At 38.4% G+C, this 15955-nt stretch overlaps 1 protein-coding gene across 6 annotated transcripts in view; it reads left to right on the forward strand.

Annotated features, from left to right (window-relative positions):
* anks1b (ankyrin repeat and sterile alpha motif domain containing 1B) overlaps nucleotides 1–10688 on the forward strand; it is a 202145-nt gene extending 191457 nt beyond the window's left edge. For 4 of the 6 annotated variants that reach the window (XM_017411549.3, XM_017411548.3, XM_037981244.1 and 1 more), the window contains 5 exons: nucleotides 1472–1609; nucleotides 1694–1861; nucleotides 4477–4599; nucleotides 8323–8414; nucleotides 9478–10688. In XM_017411549.3, coding sequence (XP_017267038.1) covers nucleotides 1472–1609; nucleotides 1694–1861; nucleotides 4477–4599; nucleotides 8323–8414; nucleotides 9478–9526 — 570 coding nt within the window. In that variant the 3' untranslated portion in view covers nucleotides 9527–10688. The remainder of the gene's footprint in view (nucleotides 1–1471; nucleotides 1610–1693; nucleotides 1862–4476; nucleotides 4600–8322; nucleotides 8415–9477) is intronic. The other 2 variants (XM_017411551.3, XM_017411550.3) reach the window with 1 other exon arrangement.
* The last annotated feature ends 5267 nt before the right edge of the window (nucleotides 10689–15955 follow it).

A 15955-nucleotide genomic window follows, 5' to 3' on the forward strand; every position in this document is an offset into this window, starting at 1 on the left:
ATCAAAGTCTTGATGTCTGGTTTCTGTGGCAGCCTCGCTGATTTAAACCCATGTCCAGTGAATTTAAAAAAAAAAAAAAAGACTAAAAAGTTCAGATGAGCAACAAGCTAGATGTTTAAAAAAAACAACAACAACAACGGTCTGTGTGTGCAGCCAAGAATGAGCATTATTTTACAAAAGGGAATCAACTTCCTCATGTGCCTAAATCTACCTCAAATCAACCAGTTTTTGAGGTTTCAGATTCAATTTGTTTAATTTTTGATTGATTAAGAATATGATGGTAGTCTGAAGGTAAGTCTCCAGCTGGGGTCCACCTGCACCTTATTAAATTTAATGGAGATTTATAAAAAGGCCATAATGTTTACATAAAGTCTTATAACTTGATGATGAATGTTAGAGGAAAAATTCACCTATAATCCTGTGAGACAGGATTCTGTCAAAGCACAGATCTAAGATAATATCTGCAGAATTTAAAGTGAGCACAAGCAGAGCAGCTTCCTTCACTCAAACAAAAAGTTTTTGAATCACAAATGGACTTTCTAGACTGTTACTCAGCCAAGTAATTGAGGACATTATAGAGAATTCAGAGGTGACAGACGAGAGAAAAACATGAGCTGATATCTATTTTAAGGAACGACGTGAGGGAAAAGTAAGAGTTTAGAAACTGCAGCAGCAGTCTAGGATTGTTTGGTGCACAAAACATTTAAGTAGGCCATTCACAAGACAAAACAAATACACAACGACAGACAGAGATACATCAGCGATGTTAGAAAAGGAAGCTGACGGCAATTAATGTTCAATACGTTGGATTTTATTCCAGTACAGTTTATTAAATAATCTTCTTTATCGGCTCTTTATCACCACCTACCATTGACTGATGAAACTCCATCTGGAATCTCAAGTCCTCAGATATAAGGACACACACTTGTGAAATATATTGACAAGAAACATTAAAAAGGTTTTATCTTAAGATATGACTGAATTAAAAAATTTGGGTAAAGTTAAGTTATACTAAAATAACTAGTACAGGTCTCGATAGAAGTAAAACACATTATCTGGTATGATGTAGTACTTCAGTCATTGTATGGTATTATGGTATGGTATTATAAAAATAAATTTCTCTGCACGGTTTTTATTCAGTTACTGTATGTAAAATTATCAAACTTTTAAACCCTTCCTCTAAAATGTGCTTTACTTTCACTGAATTTCCCAGCACTCATCACAAAACTTCCAACCTAAAAACTTTCTTTTTGGGTTACGATGTCCTTTTATTCACTGCAGTGAGACGAGCTTTAATTACCACAAAACAAAGTCTGAGTGTTCAGTAGAGACATAACCAGAGGACAAATTCCAGCCAGTACTGTGCTATAATGATAGGGTTTGGGATGAATAATAAATATAGTTTGTTTTTTCATGAAGGCGCTCAGTGGAGAATATGAACAGAGTCTCTGTGTATCACTTCTCTCTGCAGAACATCATAGCAGAGCATGAGATCCGCAACATTTCATGCGCTGCTCAGGATCCAGAGGATCTGTCGACGTTTGCCTACATCACCAAAGACCTCAAATCCAGTCACCACTACTGCCACGTCTTCACTGCTTTTGATGTGGTCAGTCCTGACACTCTGGACTTTTAGGCTCATCAGGCTTTTATTTTGTATTCTCACAGCTGTTTGCTTTTCGTGTCTTGTTAGAATCTGGCCTACGAGATCATCCTGACACTTGGCCAGGCCTTTGAGGTGGCCTACCAGCTGGCCCTGCAAGCCAGGAAGAGTGGCCACGGATCGTCGACACTTCCAGAAAGCTTTGATAGCAAGCCCAGCAAACCTGTTCCCAAACCCCGCATCAACATCCGCAAATCAGTAAGCATCAGTACGCTCCCAAAACTGACTGAGAGAAAATCCATCCTGGAGGTTCTCCAGGTCATCTGTTTCAAGTGAACAAAATGGAAAAAGTACCTGAAATCCTTTGCAGAATACAAACTTTTTTATTACCGTCATCCTCTGCTTTATCATAGATTTAAATTTTAATACTCTGTGAAGGAATCATGATCAGTGTTGTCTTTTGGGATGGATTTTCACTTCTGACATTGCTTCTTTAACCCTCGGACTCGAGTTTAACTTTTTTCTTTTAAATATTAGCTTCTGATCGACACTAACCAGCATTCCATTAACACACATTTTCATTTGAATCAGTCCATAAATACGAGCCATTCCAGTCTCTTGTCACCGCACATTTTTCATCATATTCCACTCTTCGTTAGCATTATCCTGGCTGCTCGTGTCTTTTTGTGTGTGTCCTGGCTTGGCCCAGCGGACAAAGTGGCAAAGGTCTATGTGGATATTTGATCTGTTAAACGTCTTGCTTGGTCTTCCTCTCCCTGTAGTCTCCTACACCGTTGGCTGATTGATGAGGTCTGTTTGCATAGTGCTCCAGGGAGTCCTGCTAGCTCACTCTGGGTTTGTGAGAGTCTGTGTGTTGATGTTTTAGGAGGATAAAGAATGCTCGTGTGAGGGGCTGCTAAAAGCTAAAGAGATGTATGGAGAATGATACTCCAGTTTATCAGATCGTCACTGATACTGATGTAGTGTGCAGAGCTATTTCGAATTTGATAGTCTCTTCAAGCATCCTGTTTTTCATATGTTGTGCTGCAGTAACCCACATAAAAAGGATTTGTGCCTCTACAGGCGAAGTCGAAGCTTTTTTTCCCCAAAAAAATTTGAACTTTAAAAATAGTTGCTGTCACCCACTCTGCACACATTTCCCTCCTCCTTAAATACGTCATCTGGCTCAGCAGCGTCTGTCTGAAGGAGCCAGTATCATTTGACCGCGGCTGCTATAAGTGTGCTCAAAACAAATTTTAGATCTCTATATCTGTAAAGTGTGAGTCATGAAAGAGACGACCATGGTGGCTTCAGAGGAGTGATCTCATGCTCTCTAAAGTTAGATGCAAGATGGTGATGAAAGAGGACCTCATGCAGAATCTGAGAGTGGTTGTATGCCTCCAGCGATGATGGACGATGGCATATGTACACACAGTCTGCTGAGTCGGCAACCATTACATTAACCATTAATTGCCTTTTTTCTTCCCCTGCATTCCTATATGTGTGTATATGGAGGAGTTAATGACTTGTGGTGTGCAGCAGGGCAAATATGCTGCAGGATTCACTTAATATTCCTGCCACCAACCAGCCATAATCACCATCCTGCGGCATCTCCTTATGTTTTACAGTAAAATAGTGCCGTTGTTTCAGATCTTTCTACGTTTTAGTGTAATGTTTGTGTTGTTTACATTTTCTAAGCACAGCTGGTTACAAATTTTCCTCAACTCAAACAGATCTTAGTTTTTCCAAATCAGTGCAGGTGTGAAGTTGTAATATGAGCGTCACTTCAAAATAACATTGAAACACATGATTCTAAACAAACTATAGTTTATCACTGTTTCTAATTTCACAGATAAATAATGGCAATAAATGTAGTAAAGGATGGTATATTAGTTAATTTAAGCTTCCATGTTTCTGCTGAAAGCAGCGCTAGCATGTACTTGTCCCCTTACTTGCTGTACAGGACTGTCCTTTTTTGTTGATAATTTTAGCTTTAATGATAAAACAAGGAGCTTGGAGTTGACCCTTAGCTCTTTTGTATTGAAACCATTTGAGGTGGTTTGGTTAAACTTCTTAGGATATTTTGTGGGCACACCAATATAGGAAAAATGACATGGGGTACAATTTGCTACAATAATGATTTTATCTAACTGGGGTGAGATTCAAGATTCCCTAGGAGGGACAGGAAACTGTTCCATGGGAAGAGGTCTGGAGTAATTGCCATGACCTTACATAAGCAGAGGACAATAAATGGTGGAAATAAAATGTGTAATTTTTAAGAGCACAGAAAACGGAGAAGCAAAGATAGTAAAGGTCAATGCCTGTTGACAGGAATCAATCAAAAGAAGTAGCCTGTTGAATGCTAAAGTAATGAACTTGGACTATGAATATATCTCAAACCTGGTTTGTCACAAGTGTCACCTTCTGAGTCTTGTTTGCCTTGCTGCTAATCTTAAATATCGTGTTCACTCATTTATGGCAATAAATATCAACAAGTAGTGTCCTATTTCATTTGAATTTGTTGTAAAAGTGGCTTTAAGAGACTATTTTCCAAAGTTCTATTTTCTTCAGTCACAGTTTCATTCTCATATTGGTGGGAGTGTTGTTGCCATGCAGTGGCTGCTAGATTGACATGGCATATTGTTGCCTTTTCCAGCTTGAGTTTGCTTCAGCTGCAGTGATGCTGCTGTCCCACGCTGTTGCCAGGGCGATCATGTTGTTGCCATGGTTTTTGCTGTGGTTTTGGAGTGCTGTTGCATTTTCCTGTTGCCATGCAGCTGCTGTGTCTTTGCTGTGGTTTTGCCGTGCTGCTTTGTTGATGTCAGTGATGTTGAGCTAGCTCACTTTGACGAGTATGACCTCTGCCCCTGTAGGTCATCAAATCTCCCACCAGCCGCTGGTCACTGGGTCACATTTACACCCCTCACCGGCCTCCTCTCTACCCTCCTCTTCCACCCCCTCGACTCTTCCATCTTCCTCACAAAGCTCAGTTCCAGGTCTTCCACACTTTTCCTTCTTCTGTTCTTCATTTCCACATTTTTTTAAGACGAGTAGAAAGCCACATGTGTAAGTGGTTCAGTTTTATTCAGCCTAATCTTCATTCTGTTCTGTTTGCGGTGACAGTTTCTCATTCATTACTTTGCCTTTTTTCCATATTTATACTTTGTAGCACTGATATAAAAAAGTGGTCAGTCTCATCTAGCCAAACCTTTTCATTTGCCGTGGATAATACACTAAGTACCCACTTTATTCGGTATACCTGTTCAATTGCTTGTTAACACAAAGAGCTAATCAGCCAATCACATGGTAGCAACTCACTGCATCTACTACATGGTTTTGACGATGTCGTTTTTTATGCACAGGCATCTTTAGAGTTTACAGAAAGCACTTTAAGCTTACATGGATCTTGGATGCCTTTTGGCATCCTCGGACCAAGGGAGCCACTGCTGTTATGCCTTTGTGGTGACAACATTTAAAAACAAGAAGAAGTTTGATTAGGACACAGGAACTTTGTGTTTAGTTAAAAAATTGATTAATCACAAAAAGGATCAGTAATCAGAGTTAATTTGCATAGTTTTGAAAATGATATGAGGGACATGTCTATTGCACATTTAATCTGTAGTGCTCCATGTCTCTGTGGGATGCGAGCAGCTTGAAGAAGAACTGGTCTTTGTGGCCATTTTGCAAAAGTGCCTAGACTTATCAGATCAGCAATGCTTTTACAATGTCTTATTGTAAGATTTTAGTGAGCCTGGGTGAATTGGAGCTAAAAATCTTTCTATCATCTTCAAACCAGTCTACTAATTCTCCAACATCAACAAGGCATTTTTGTCCACTGGAGATTTTCCAGACATCTCCATGTTCCATTTGAACTTCAGCACGTCGTCTGCATTGAGTTGCTGCCATGTGATTGACAAGTAATTGAATAGTGGCTGGTGAGTATTTAAAGCTGAACGTGGACCTTGATTTTAGTGCATCAGGGAGATTTGGGGTTCCACTTCACAAATTCCACTCCTGAAAACAGAGTGGTTGCTTGCAGACAAATGTAGTGTTGGACTCAATAGTAGTTATTGTTTTATATATATATGCACAAAGCCACAACCACGCTAATCCAGGTTTTGACTACCTACAATGCTGTTTTGTTTCTAACCCAATGTATGCACAGTTTCATCTTCCACACCAGGCAGCTCATCAAAAGAACGAAGACAGCTGCACAAGAGTAAATGCTGTGTGCTGAGAAATTTTAATCATACCAAGTGCCTCAAAAGTGCAAAAATGTCTAACTCCATGGTTTTGTATACATGGATGGGTGTCAGCTTCTCCCTTCAGACCTGGAAAAAAAACAAGGATTTAGAGAAATGCTAAGTTTTGTAAGTGGTTGTGCCTATTGTTACATACAAACACAGTTCTTGGCCCCTGAAAATGGGTGTTTTGTTCAGCAAGGGTCCAACTGCTCCCCATGGAACAAAGAAATCTCATTTTGGTGGATCGGGGCTCAAAGAAGAGTTCATTTCTTCCATCTCAACATATCGTTTGGACCACTGTGATTCAAGGAAGGATAAGACCATAAAAGCAAATCTGTATGAGCCAAATTATAAGGAGAAAGAACTGTTGATCAGCCACCAGTTACAGGTTTAAGGGACAGTTTCGATTTTTTTTTTTTTGAATCTCAGACCAAAGTGGATTTCTGCTACCTTAAAACAACTCCATTCTCACATTTCATAGTGGTCTGTTACCAGCTTCAGCAAACAGCACAGCCCATTAAAGGGTAACTGGGTAGAATTCACTGATGGAGTGAAAATCAAAAACTCCATGGAAGTTTGAACAAATGCTATGCAATTGATTTTTACACTGCTTTACTTTGCATGTTTAACATTGTGTGTTGCTGGTAGTGGACCACAAACTTCAAGGTAAGTTGTTTTAACGTGGCAGAAATGCTTTGGAACTGGCCCCACTCTGTTTCCCTCAGGAGAACTTCTGCCTGATATTTCAAAGTTACTGACAACTCCATTAAACATCACTTCAAAATTACAAATTATCCCTTTAGATTGCACTCACATTGATTATTATGTGAGAAAATATGCTGTATAACTGAGTTGACATTTAGGTATTCATTAAATATCCTTTATCATATTTTATTCTCCTGCACTAGGAGAGCAAAAGCTTCAAATTCTGCTTACCAGTACTACTACAGGTGCTCAAAGGCTAAAGGCTGTTTTAGCTTTACTATTAACCTAGTGAGCTTTGCTGGGAGACAGAAAATAAATCATGGGAGCATTATAATGTACCTCAGAGGAAGAAGAGACGGGCAGGAGCTACAATGATGTGAGGTTATAATATTCAGTTCGTTCAGGTGCTCTACTTCAGCCTGTCCTGTGGGGCGAGTCGTACTCAGACTTAAAAATATATAAACCCCCTTCAGGATGCAGAGTGATTTTTTTTTTTCTTTTCCCAATATACAAATAACATACTACTACAGTTGTGTGTAAGAATCCTACTGATCTGACATGATGTATGGTCACAGGGCACTGTGCCCACAGCTTCCTATCTGTATTTCCACTTTTGTGCTTGAATTCTTTGGAAACATTTATAATCACAAGGAAAAATGAGTGCCATTTACTGTCATGAAGGGTTCTTTAGAGGAGAAACATGGGCTTCTAATCACTGTCATAATGTTATGATTTCATGAAGATCAGAGCTTTAGAAACAATGGACATATTACATTAATATGGCAAATCTGTTAACTGTGGTTTCACCAAATTAAAGGAGTACACGCTGCACAGCGTGTGTGGCTGAATCACTGATGTCTATATCCTGTTTGCCTCTCAGTTTAGCACAATGTAACAGTGATGAGATGATTTTATGCCCAGAAACAGCAGAACATGCTCTGTCTTCTTTCTGGGCATGATGTGCATCTCATCTGTCCTCCACTCCAAAAGAGAAAGTACAGATAAAAAGCAGATGGCGCAGCTCACTTGCAGCCAATCAAAAGAAAACGCACACAAATCACTGAACTGGTCACTCTACAGCCTGAAGTGTCTGTGAAACTCTGCCCAAAAAGCAGACAGGCTGTCAGATTGTTCCCAAGGCAGTCTGGAAACAGCTTCTGTACAAACCAGAACTAAACATTTTATAAATTCACATCATTACAGCTGCTCATCATCTGTAAATTTAATGCCAAGGCTTTTCTGGACAGCCTGACAGACACAGAAAAAGCTTTAACTTTTACCATGTCATTTCAGTCTCCCAACAAAGGGTGGAAAGCCAATCTTTAGTACTCAGTTTAAATTTTGAGATTTAGAGTAATGCGACCTATAGAAACAGATAGTAAAGCTGAGCAGAATTTGTGTTGACTATTTATAATAACAAAGATGTATTTTGACAATTACTGTAAGTAATTGCCAGGGTTCACTTTCGAAAATACTACTTCATAGTAGAAACTGGACTAACAACACCATCACTCAATATTAAAATGTGTGATATTGCAACTGTTAAGAAAAATCTGAGTTGTATTAGATGGAAGATAATGGCTTTTAACTGAGCCTGACTCCCAACAACAAAATGAACATAAAATCAGCTCCTGGGTTCAGTTTTAAAATAAATAAATTGTTGCTTTCCAAAACTGAGATAATGCAGTGTTTTGCCTCTTTCCCCATCTTAGCTTAAAAAACAACAAAGAAACGACTTACATGTCTTTGCTTTCTCTCTTTTTCCTCAAGATGGAACAGCCATCCATGGACCAGAAGGGCCATGCCAATGTGCCATGGATTGTGGAGCCTGGTCAGGAGGCAAAGAGAGGAGTCAACACCAAGTACGAGACCACTATTTTCTAACATACACCCGCCTTGTCCACTCCTGTGTGTGCGTGCCTTTCAGAAGTTGCCCTGTATCGGGGCCCAGCCCCGGAGTTGGGCACAAGCGACGCACGCCGCCGCGTCACCTCACCGGCTGAAAAACAAAAATTCAATACACCTCACCTCGTCCCGCCCTCATTAGCCGAGCCTGTCCACTGCATGATGACCATTGGCGCTGCGATGTTTCTCTTCTTTTTGTTATCCTCCTGCTTGCAGGGCTGGCGCATGACCTTTGAACCCAGGGTAGTGGTGCATTTCTGTCTCCACCTGTAGGGAGAATGGTCAGTTCAGTTTTTCCACTTCTAGTCAGTCAACTAGTTTGTTGTTCTGCATTTAGTTTGTCTTTTTCCTTCCTGTTATTAGGTACAACTGTTTGGCTTCATATCTCTCCTTTTTCCCCTCCATCCCTCGCTTTTCTCGTCATTTCAGCCCCTTTGTCTAACCCTTGATAACTTTATTGAGATTCAACAACAAATACTGCTCTAAGAGCTGTAACAGTGTTTTAGCTGTCTGTTGAACTTAGTCTGGGAGCTGACAAAGACGAGGGATGTTGTCTGAACTCAACTGGAGGAAAGTTCAGACTTTATAATCATTTTTTAAATGAAGAGGAGAGGTGATGTAGCACAATGTAACTTTGATTAAAGCTGGTTCATCCAGCAGGCTACTAGAATGTATTTCAACTTTGAATCTTTATATCAAGTTATTTTTTGGTGATACTAACAAACTTGTGAATTTTTTTTCTTCAAAACTAGATTTTCTAATTGACCTGTAACACAGGAAGACTGATTACTTTTTGTTTTTCTAGGACTATTTTCAACATGTCTGTGTATGTGTTCAAAATAACTAATGACATAAATTTTCCCCTGTTTATTAAACTTGTTTTATTTGATGGGGGGGAAAAAGGTTTAGCATGTGGCTTGTGGGACGCATGGTGGCCTTTTTGGATTTGCTGAGCAGGGGTGCCGGTGGAGAGGCAGTGTGTGAGGGCTCTCTCGATAAGTGATGTCATCTCATTTGCAGGGCAATGGCGGACGCTCATGTCTATTACTGTGGAATGCAAAGAATGTAGCCAGCCCTAAACATGGACCTTGTCACACATACAATGCAAAATGGACTGCAAAGGACAACAAACATGGATTCTACTCCAAAATGTTTAAGGTTGACTACAGAACTTTAACATTCATCCACACAATGCTTGAAAACAATGGACCAGTAAAGACAGACACACACTAACAGGACTGCATCCTGACAGATGATGTCTGCTCTGAATGTACACTTATTTGAAAGCAGCCTTGAGTTTTATGCACTCCACCTGGAAAGCATGATTGTTGAGCTTAAATGTGGTCAGCATTCATGGAGACATTGAGTATGGTAACAGGGCATTTGTTGGTAAAAGACAATGGGCATGTTTATTTATTGGCATGGGTTCCAGGATATATGGCTGGCTCTTTTTTTATTTTGTTTAATGTTAAAAAAATATGCACAAGCGTGTAAATGTGATTGGACTTGCTGTAACAACACACTCAAGATGCAACAACTGTCTCATAATGAATGATGAGCCTATGTGAACAATATGGCATCTAGTGTTTAAAAAAAGAAAAGTATTCTATTCGTATTGCCCGACATTTTAATGTTTAATATAAGAGTATTCTATTACCATGATGATAATCCTTGTGCAATTCTTGTCTACTGTTGTCTTAATGTTACATTATTTTTCTATGATATGCTGAGATAAAAACTTTGAGCCTGAGAATGATGGCAATCCTTTAAAAAAGATCTTTAACTAGATGTTCATAATTGTACAGAGGGTGAATGTTGCAGGTTGCTTGCTAACTCCTAGGTCAGGTCAACCACCATTTCTCACGGGGCTCTACTATTATCTTGCAGATGTACTATTTTAAAAGCAGTATTACTGTATTATTTGGATGAGACATTATCCAATTATAAAATGTATATAGATATTTTGCCAACTCATTGTTAATATATGTAAAGAGAAAATATTTGCAGTAAATGGCACTGGAAACAAGGTACCAAAATAAAGGCTGGACATTTCAAAAGTGGTAGTTTGTAGAGGTTGTATTTTGAGTGAAAATACGGATTATTTGGTAACATCACTGCTGATTTACTAATATATTTAGGCTTGGGCTTCCAGCACACTAATTTTTGTAATTTTGGCCATTATTTATATCCTTGTAAAGCACATTAAATAAAATCTGACTTGTACAACCATATTTTTAAGTTGTCATGAATTTCATCAACCACTACATGAAGTGTTTAAGAGTGCAATTTAAAGATGCACAAGTTAAAGTTTGGGTGCATCAACTTGAGCTTGTTAAAAGGTCCAAAGTAATGAACTATGTAACAGGACATTTTTATCTAAAAATTTGTCTTCAGAGCCCTTATTTCAATTTTAGTGCAAATATTCTTAAACATTAAAATTACAGTTGAATTGACACAACATGGCCCAAGAGTGTTTTCAATGCGTAAAGAGAATTTATTCAAATATTATCTGTATAATATGCTTAATAGGTGCAGTCCATCCAAATTATGATGGGTTTGACTCAACGAAAAACATCTACATTAAAAGATTTGAAGTGTGGGCCTGAGTAAATGGCTTTAGCAGAGTTTTTCTAAGTGGACCTTCCAAGGTAAGTGCTAAAATCAGAAAGGAAAACAAACCTGATTTTATCTGCATGATTTAAATAAACTTTGGAAGGAAAGCCAAAACTGTGGATAATGTTTGAGTTTCTTGTTGATTTAAACTTAGAAATCTTCTGATTGGTCGTAATTTTAAAAGGTATCCCACATCAAAAGGATTGTAAAGCCTAATATAAAACTGTATGTATGATGTAGTAATGAGGGTCACTTACCATAAGTTGAATCCAAAGCCAGGAAGTGATGTCAAAGTTTGGGTCATTTCATCCCTTCCTGTTCATCAACCAGCACCTGAAAAATAAACAAAATAGTTATTATTCTTCTGCACACCTTAAATCATTGAGAATCTTTTGAATGTTTCTACCATAACTGGTGCATTTTTGCTAGATTAGATATTTACTACAAATAAATCTTGCAAAGTCTTTAGCGACTAAGTTATTGGCTCTATATTTCTTGCGTTTTTTTCCTGACGCAGGAAGTTGTCTTACATTAAAACCTTTGGGTCATTTACACTCTTAGAGTTTCAGGGTATTTATGTGAAAGTCATTAGTCACGCACAAAGGGAGGTGTAAATTATTTTGAAGCCTCTGGAGAAAAGATGTGAGGACTGCATCAATGTTAGCAATAAATTACCACATAGTCATTAAAGCTAAATGCCATTCTTTGTGTTTTATACTTTGGGATGAAGAATTACCGATAATGTGGGTTTCTAGAAGAAACTATGAATAAGTCTACATAATATAATACTAAAAAGTAACTGCCCAGGACTGATCAGATGGGTACTGCAGGGCCAGTAGCTCAGACAACACTGATGCCTTGGCAGTTTCCATGGTGATAACATATTTTCACTGACACACACATAAAGAAAACAAAACTTATGTGTAGACACATCCACAACAAACAATTACTACACACCCTCATTAGTTTCACTTAAGCTTTGGACACCCTGTGCCAGCTACAATGTGTATCTTCTGAAACATACGCAAAACGTCATTTTAGATTAGACTCAAAATCAGACTCAAAAAAGTGGCAAATTAACACTGCAGCACATGTTTGCACAAATACAAAAATCCATCAAATATGAACATTTAACGAGTCATTAACAACCATAGGCCCACAAACTGGTTTATGGAATTGTAATTTTAAAGTTTAGCAGCGTTATGTTTAAATAGACATAAATAAGATGAGACCCTCAAGCTGTTCTCACCACGTGGCCTTTTTGGATTTGACGAGCAGTCTACAGCTCTAAAGAGGTAAGTGCACCGTAAGAAATACTTACAGTTACCCGCTACTTATGTTCAATTCGATATTCATCCAAAATGTAGGAATTTTCCCCCACTGAACACAACCGATATTATAATGACGTTATAGCGAACAAGTAAAGTAAGTAAGTAAAAAAAAAAGTAAGTAAGTTAAAAGAAACTAACGTTCCACTAGTATTGCATTGAAGGTCTCCACATAACATTGGGAAATGCATGATTTACAATACTGTCTTTGTCTTTGGCTTAAGGCTAGCTTAAAAATAATTCAACATGTGCAAAGTAGAGATAGACTGCTGTGGAATGACATTTACAGTGAGCTTCCTAAAGGCTTGACAACCATTTGTATGGTCTATAAACTGCAGAATAAAAGTGCTAGCAAATCTGTTTGCAAGGTGGACAGTTACAATCTGCAGGCAATAGACAGAACCACCAGGCGGTTTTCTGAGTCTAGAGGGAAAATAACAGGGGCTGCAGAACAGTAGTGTGCAGATAATTTACTGCCAATCTAGATGCATTCTGCTAAATTTGACAGTGCATTTTATTGTTGAACGAAAAGCAGATCACTGCACAAGGAGCGTGGGAGTAAATTCAAAACATTTTGGGGAGATTAGACCAGGAGGGGAGCACTGACGCAGTGGCTGCTGTATTTAGGCTTCACAAATCTCCAGCAGCATGGCTTTATTTATACTGCTGGCAGAGTTGGAAGCACACGACTTAACAAGGCACAAAGTGGGTCAATGAGGGGAACAATAAATAAAGCAGCAATGAATAAAAGCCATGAATATTTTGTGCTGTGAAGAAAATAATTGTTAATGTCAATATAGTTAGTTTGTTGGCTGCATTCTGCAGTGAAACATAAAAAAGGAAGAGTGTGAGTTTTGTTTCATTATGTGTGTCAGACTGTGGGACAGAGCCCAAAGTTCCAGATGGTGTGTACTGCCCACGGCCACCAACTAAATGAGACAATAGAAAAAACACTGTTCATGTAACACTCACAATTATATCTGGCATTTATTCAAAAGAGACACTTTTATCTTGTTAATGGCTGAAAATGCAGGTCTGTGATCACATTCAGACCTTAGTTTCTCATGTATCACACACCTAAGGGATTAGAATCAGCAACAACAAACTTATTTCAGATTTGGTCCTAACAGGCTGAACACAACAACAGATGTGTAACAGCACTATTATAATAAAGTACTAAAAGAGCCTAACACGGATACTGGCTTGCTGGAAACTGGATGGAGAAGAACCTCTGCAAGATTTGAACACAAGGTAGGCAAACACACAAATTCCTCCTGCTGAGCAATTTGTTTAAAGGCTTTTCAAATTTGGCCACATTAAAAGAGAGAAGGCCAAATATGTATAGATACTTTTTATACACAGGAACAGCGGAGTACAGAGATTCACAGCATACAAAAATTTAGACAGCAACCCTTCACTGTCCTCCAGACGAGACGTGCACAGACTACATACTGAAGCCAGTTCATCTAAAAAAACACATTTCCATTAACACAGGTATGAGTATTTTTTATAACCATATCAAAAATTGTGTATTAAAAAAATAAAACATCCAAATTACAGATTAACACTTAAGAAAAACATTTTCAAGTCTCCTACATGGGTGTTAGCCCTGACCAGCCAGCAAGCTGGACCAAAGTTTGGAACTGAAGTGTTGTCATTTATTGTTTATTTATGGTGCCTAAGACCCCTTTGACTGTGGTCAAAACACTAGTTTGCACTTGCTAATGTGGATTTAAGTGCATTAGTGAAGTGTTTATTTGGCATTCATTCCTTAGTCAAAGACAACTTCAGCAATAATCAGACGTATTTATGGGCTCCTATCTCATTAATAGAAATACAACACCCAGATGCATGAGCTACTTTTTAACTAGGAGGCTGCACTCGGAACTACAAAAGGCAAGGCTCACTTTTTCAGGAAAGAAATTCATGTTTATCAACTAACATTCAATAAAGCTTATAAATTTACAGGAAATACTCAAAAAGACTGGGTAGATCAACGGTCTGGAGGATATTCAGCAGCCAACAAATGTAGTGTTGTTATAGGCAGGAAAAAAAAAAGATCTTTCAAGGATCTAGATAGCAACTTAAACAATTCTGAATAATTATATTAAAAATGTCAATATTCCACTCTATACATAGTTCCCATGAATCTTGGCCGGATGTGTGCAAAGCTATATTCTCACCATGTTCGTAGGCTAGCATTAGGCATCGGTGGCTTCAAAGCAAACTAGATCCAGATATTTACTTACTCTTGACCAATGTGCGAGGGAAAGATATATGCAGAAGATTGCTACTGTCGGGATTGACCCGTATGAGGTGGAGAAAGAAAAAAAAAGAGGAAATGCTGCCCATCTTGTACTACAACATTGTTAATTATTTAGTGTACAAAAAGAGTGCCTACACCATGGGAAAGCTACTCATACAATCAGTGTTTCAACGGATTTGTAAAGGATGTCCAAACTCTCCATGTTAATAAAGTTCTAGTGACTGGCAGGATGTTTTAGATCTTTACCTGCGTTATTGAGTCAGTACCAGACCTCTTCTGAGCTTGGCACACCGTTACAGTAATCTGGATTAGGTATGATTGTGCAGGGGCACATCTAAATAAATGCAGGGTAATGGGTGCTGAGGATCAGGATTGGTAAATATAGTTTCAGCAGGTCAACCTTTTTAAAAACCATTTGACATGAAAGTGGTATAATGACCTACTGGGACAATAATTAAGTGGAGTTAATACTTAAACTGAAGCAGCTTATTACTACTAGTGTAATTCACTGATGGTCTTTTTACAAAAAGAATTGGGGGAAAAAAATAAAATATATATATATATATATATATACATATACATACACACATACACACACACATCTGTTCTGACTTTTTTTACTTCAGGTGCAAAGTAACATCTGGAGGTAATTACTGCAAGTCAAATGACACATGATGCAGTTTTATGGCTACAAGTATTCAGGGAAAGTATTATTATTTTAGATTTATTACCACCAACAAAGATGGCCAATAACAATTGTAGCCAAGTAAACAGATGGACAGAGATGTTTGTGTACAGAGAATAGTTTTTAATAGAACCAGTTTAGTAAAAAATACATAACCTACATGCTTATTCCATATCTGTTAAGTGCTGCTGCAAGTTTTTTTTTTCCTTACAATAAAACTTGCTATATTTTATGCAGCTGGATGCAGAGTGGAAGTGTTTCATGCAAGGTGGGTGGTGTTAAAGCTTGTGGAATATCTACCCTGGACAACACAAATGCTACAACTGGCGGGAGAGAGATAAGAGCTGATGGGCTCTCGCTAGCATCCTGTCCAGCCTTTCTGAATCAAGTCTGACATGTTGTATGCACCCAAAACACCTAAAGCTGATGTGACACAGTGGGCTTGGATCAAGTTGCCTTCCAGCAGTCAACCAACATGACAGCAGGAAGAGAAAGCTGCTTATGTCACCTTTCCAGTTTGCAAGAGTCAACAGAGACCGCAAATCTATCCTTTATGTAATAAAAGCATACTATTAAAAGAAACAGAAGGCTTTATTGATAAAGATG

The sequence above is a fragment of the Kryptolebias marmoratus genome, linkage group LG18 (genome assembly GCF_001649575.2).
Source record: "Kryptolebias marmoratus isolate JLee-2015 linkage group LG18, ASM164957v2, whole genome shotgun sequence".
Taxonomy (NCBI): domain Eukaryota; kingdom Metazoa; phylum Chordata; class Actinopteri; order Cyprinodontiformes; family Rivulidae; genus Kryptolebias; species Kryptolebias marmoratus.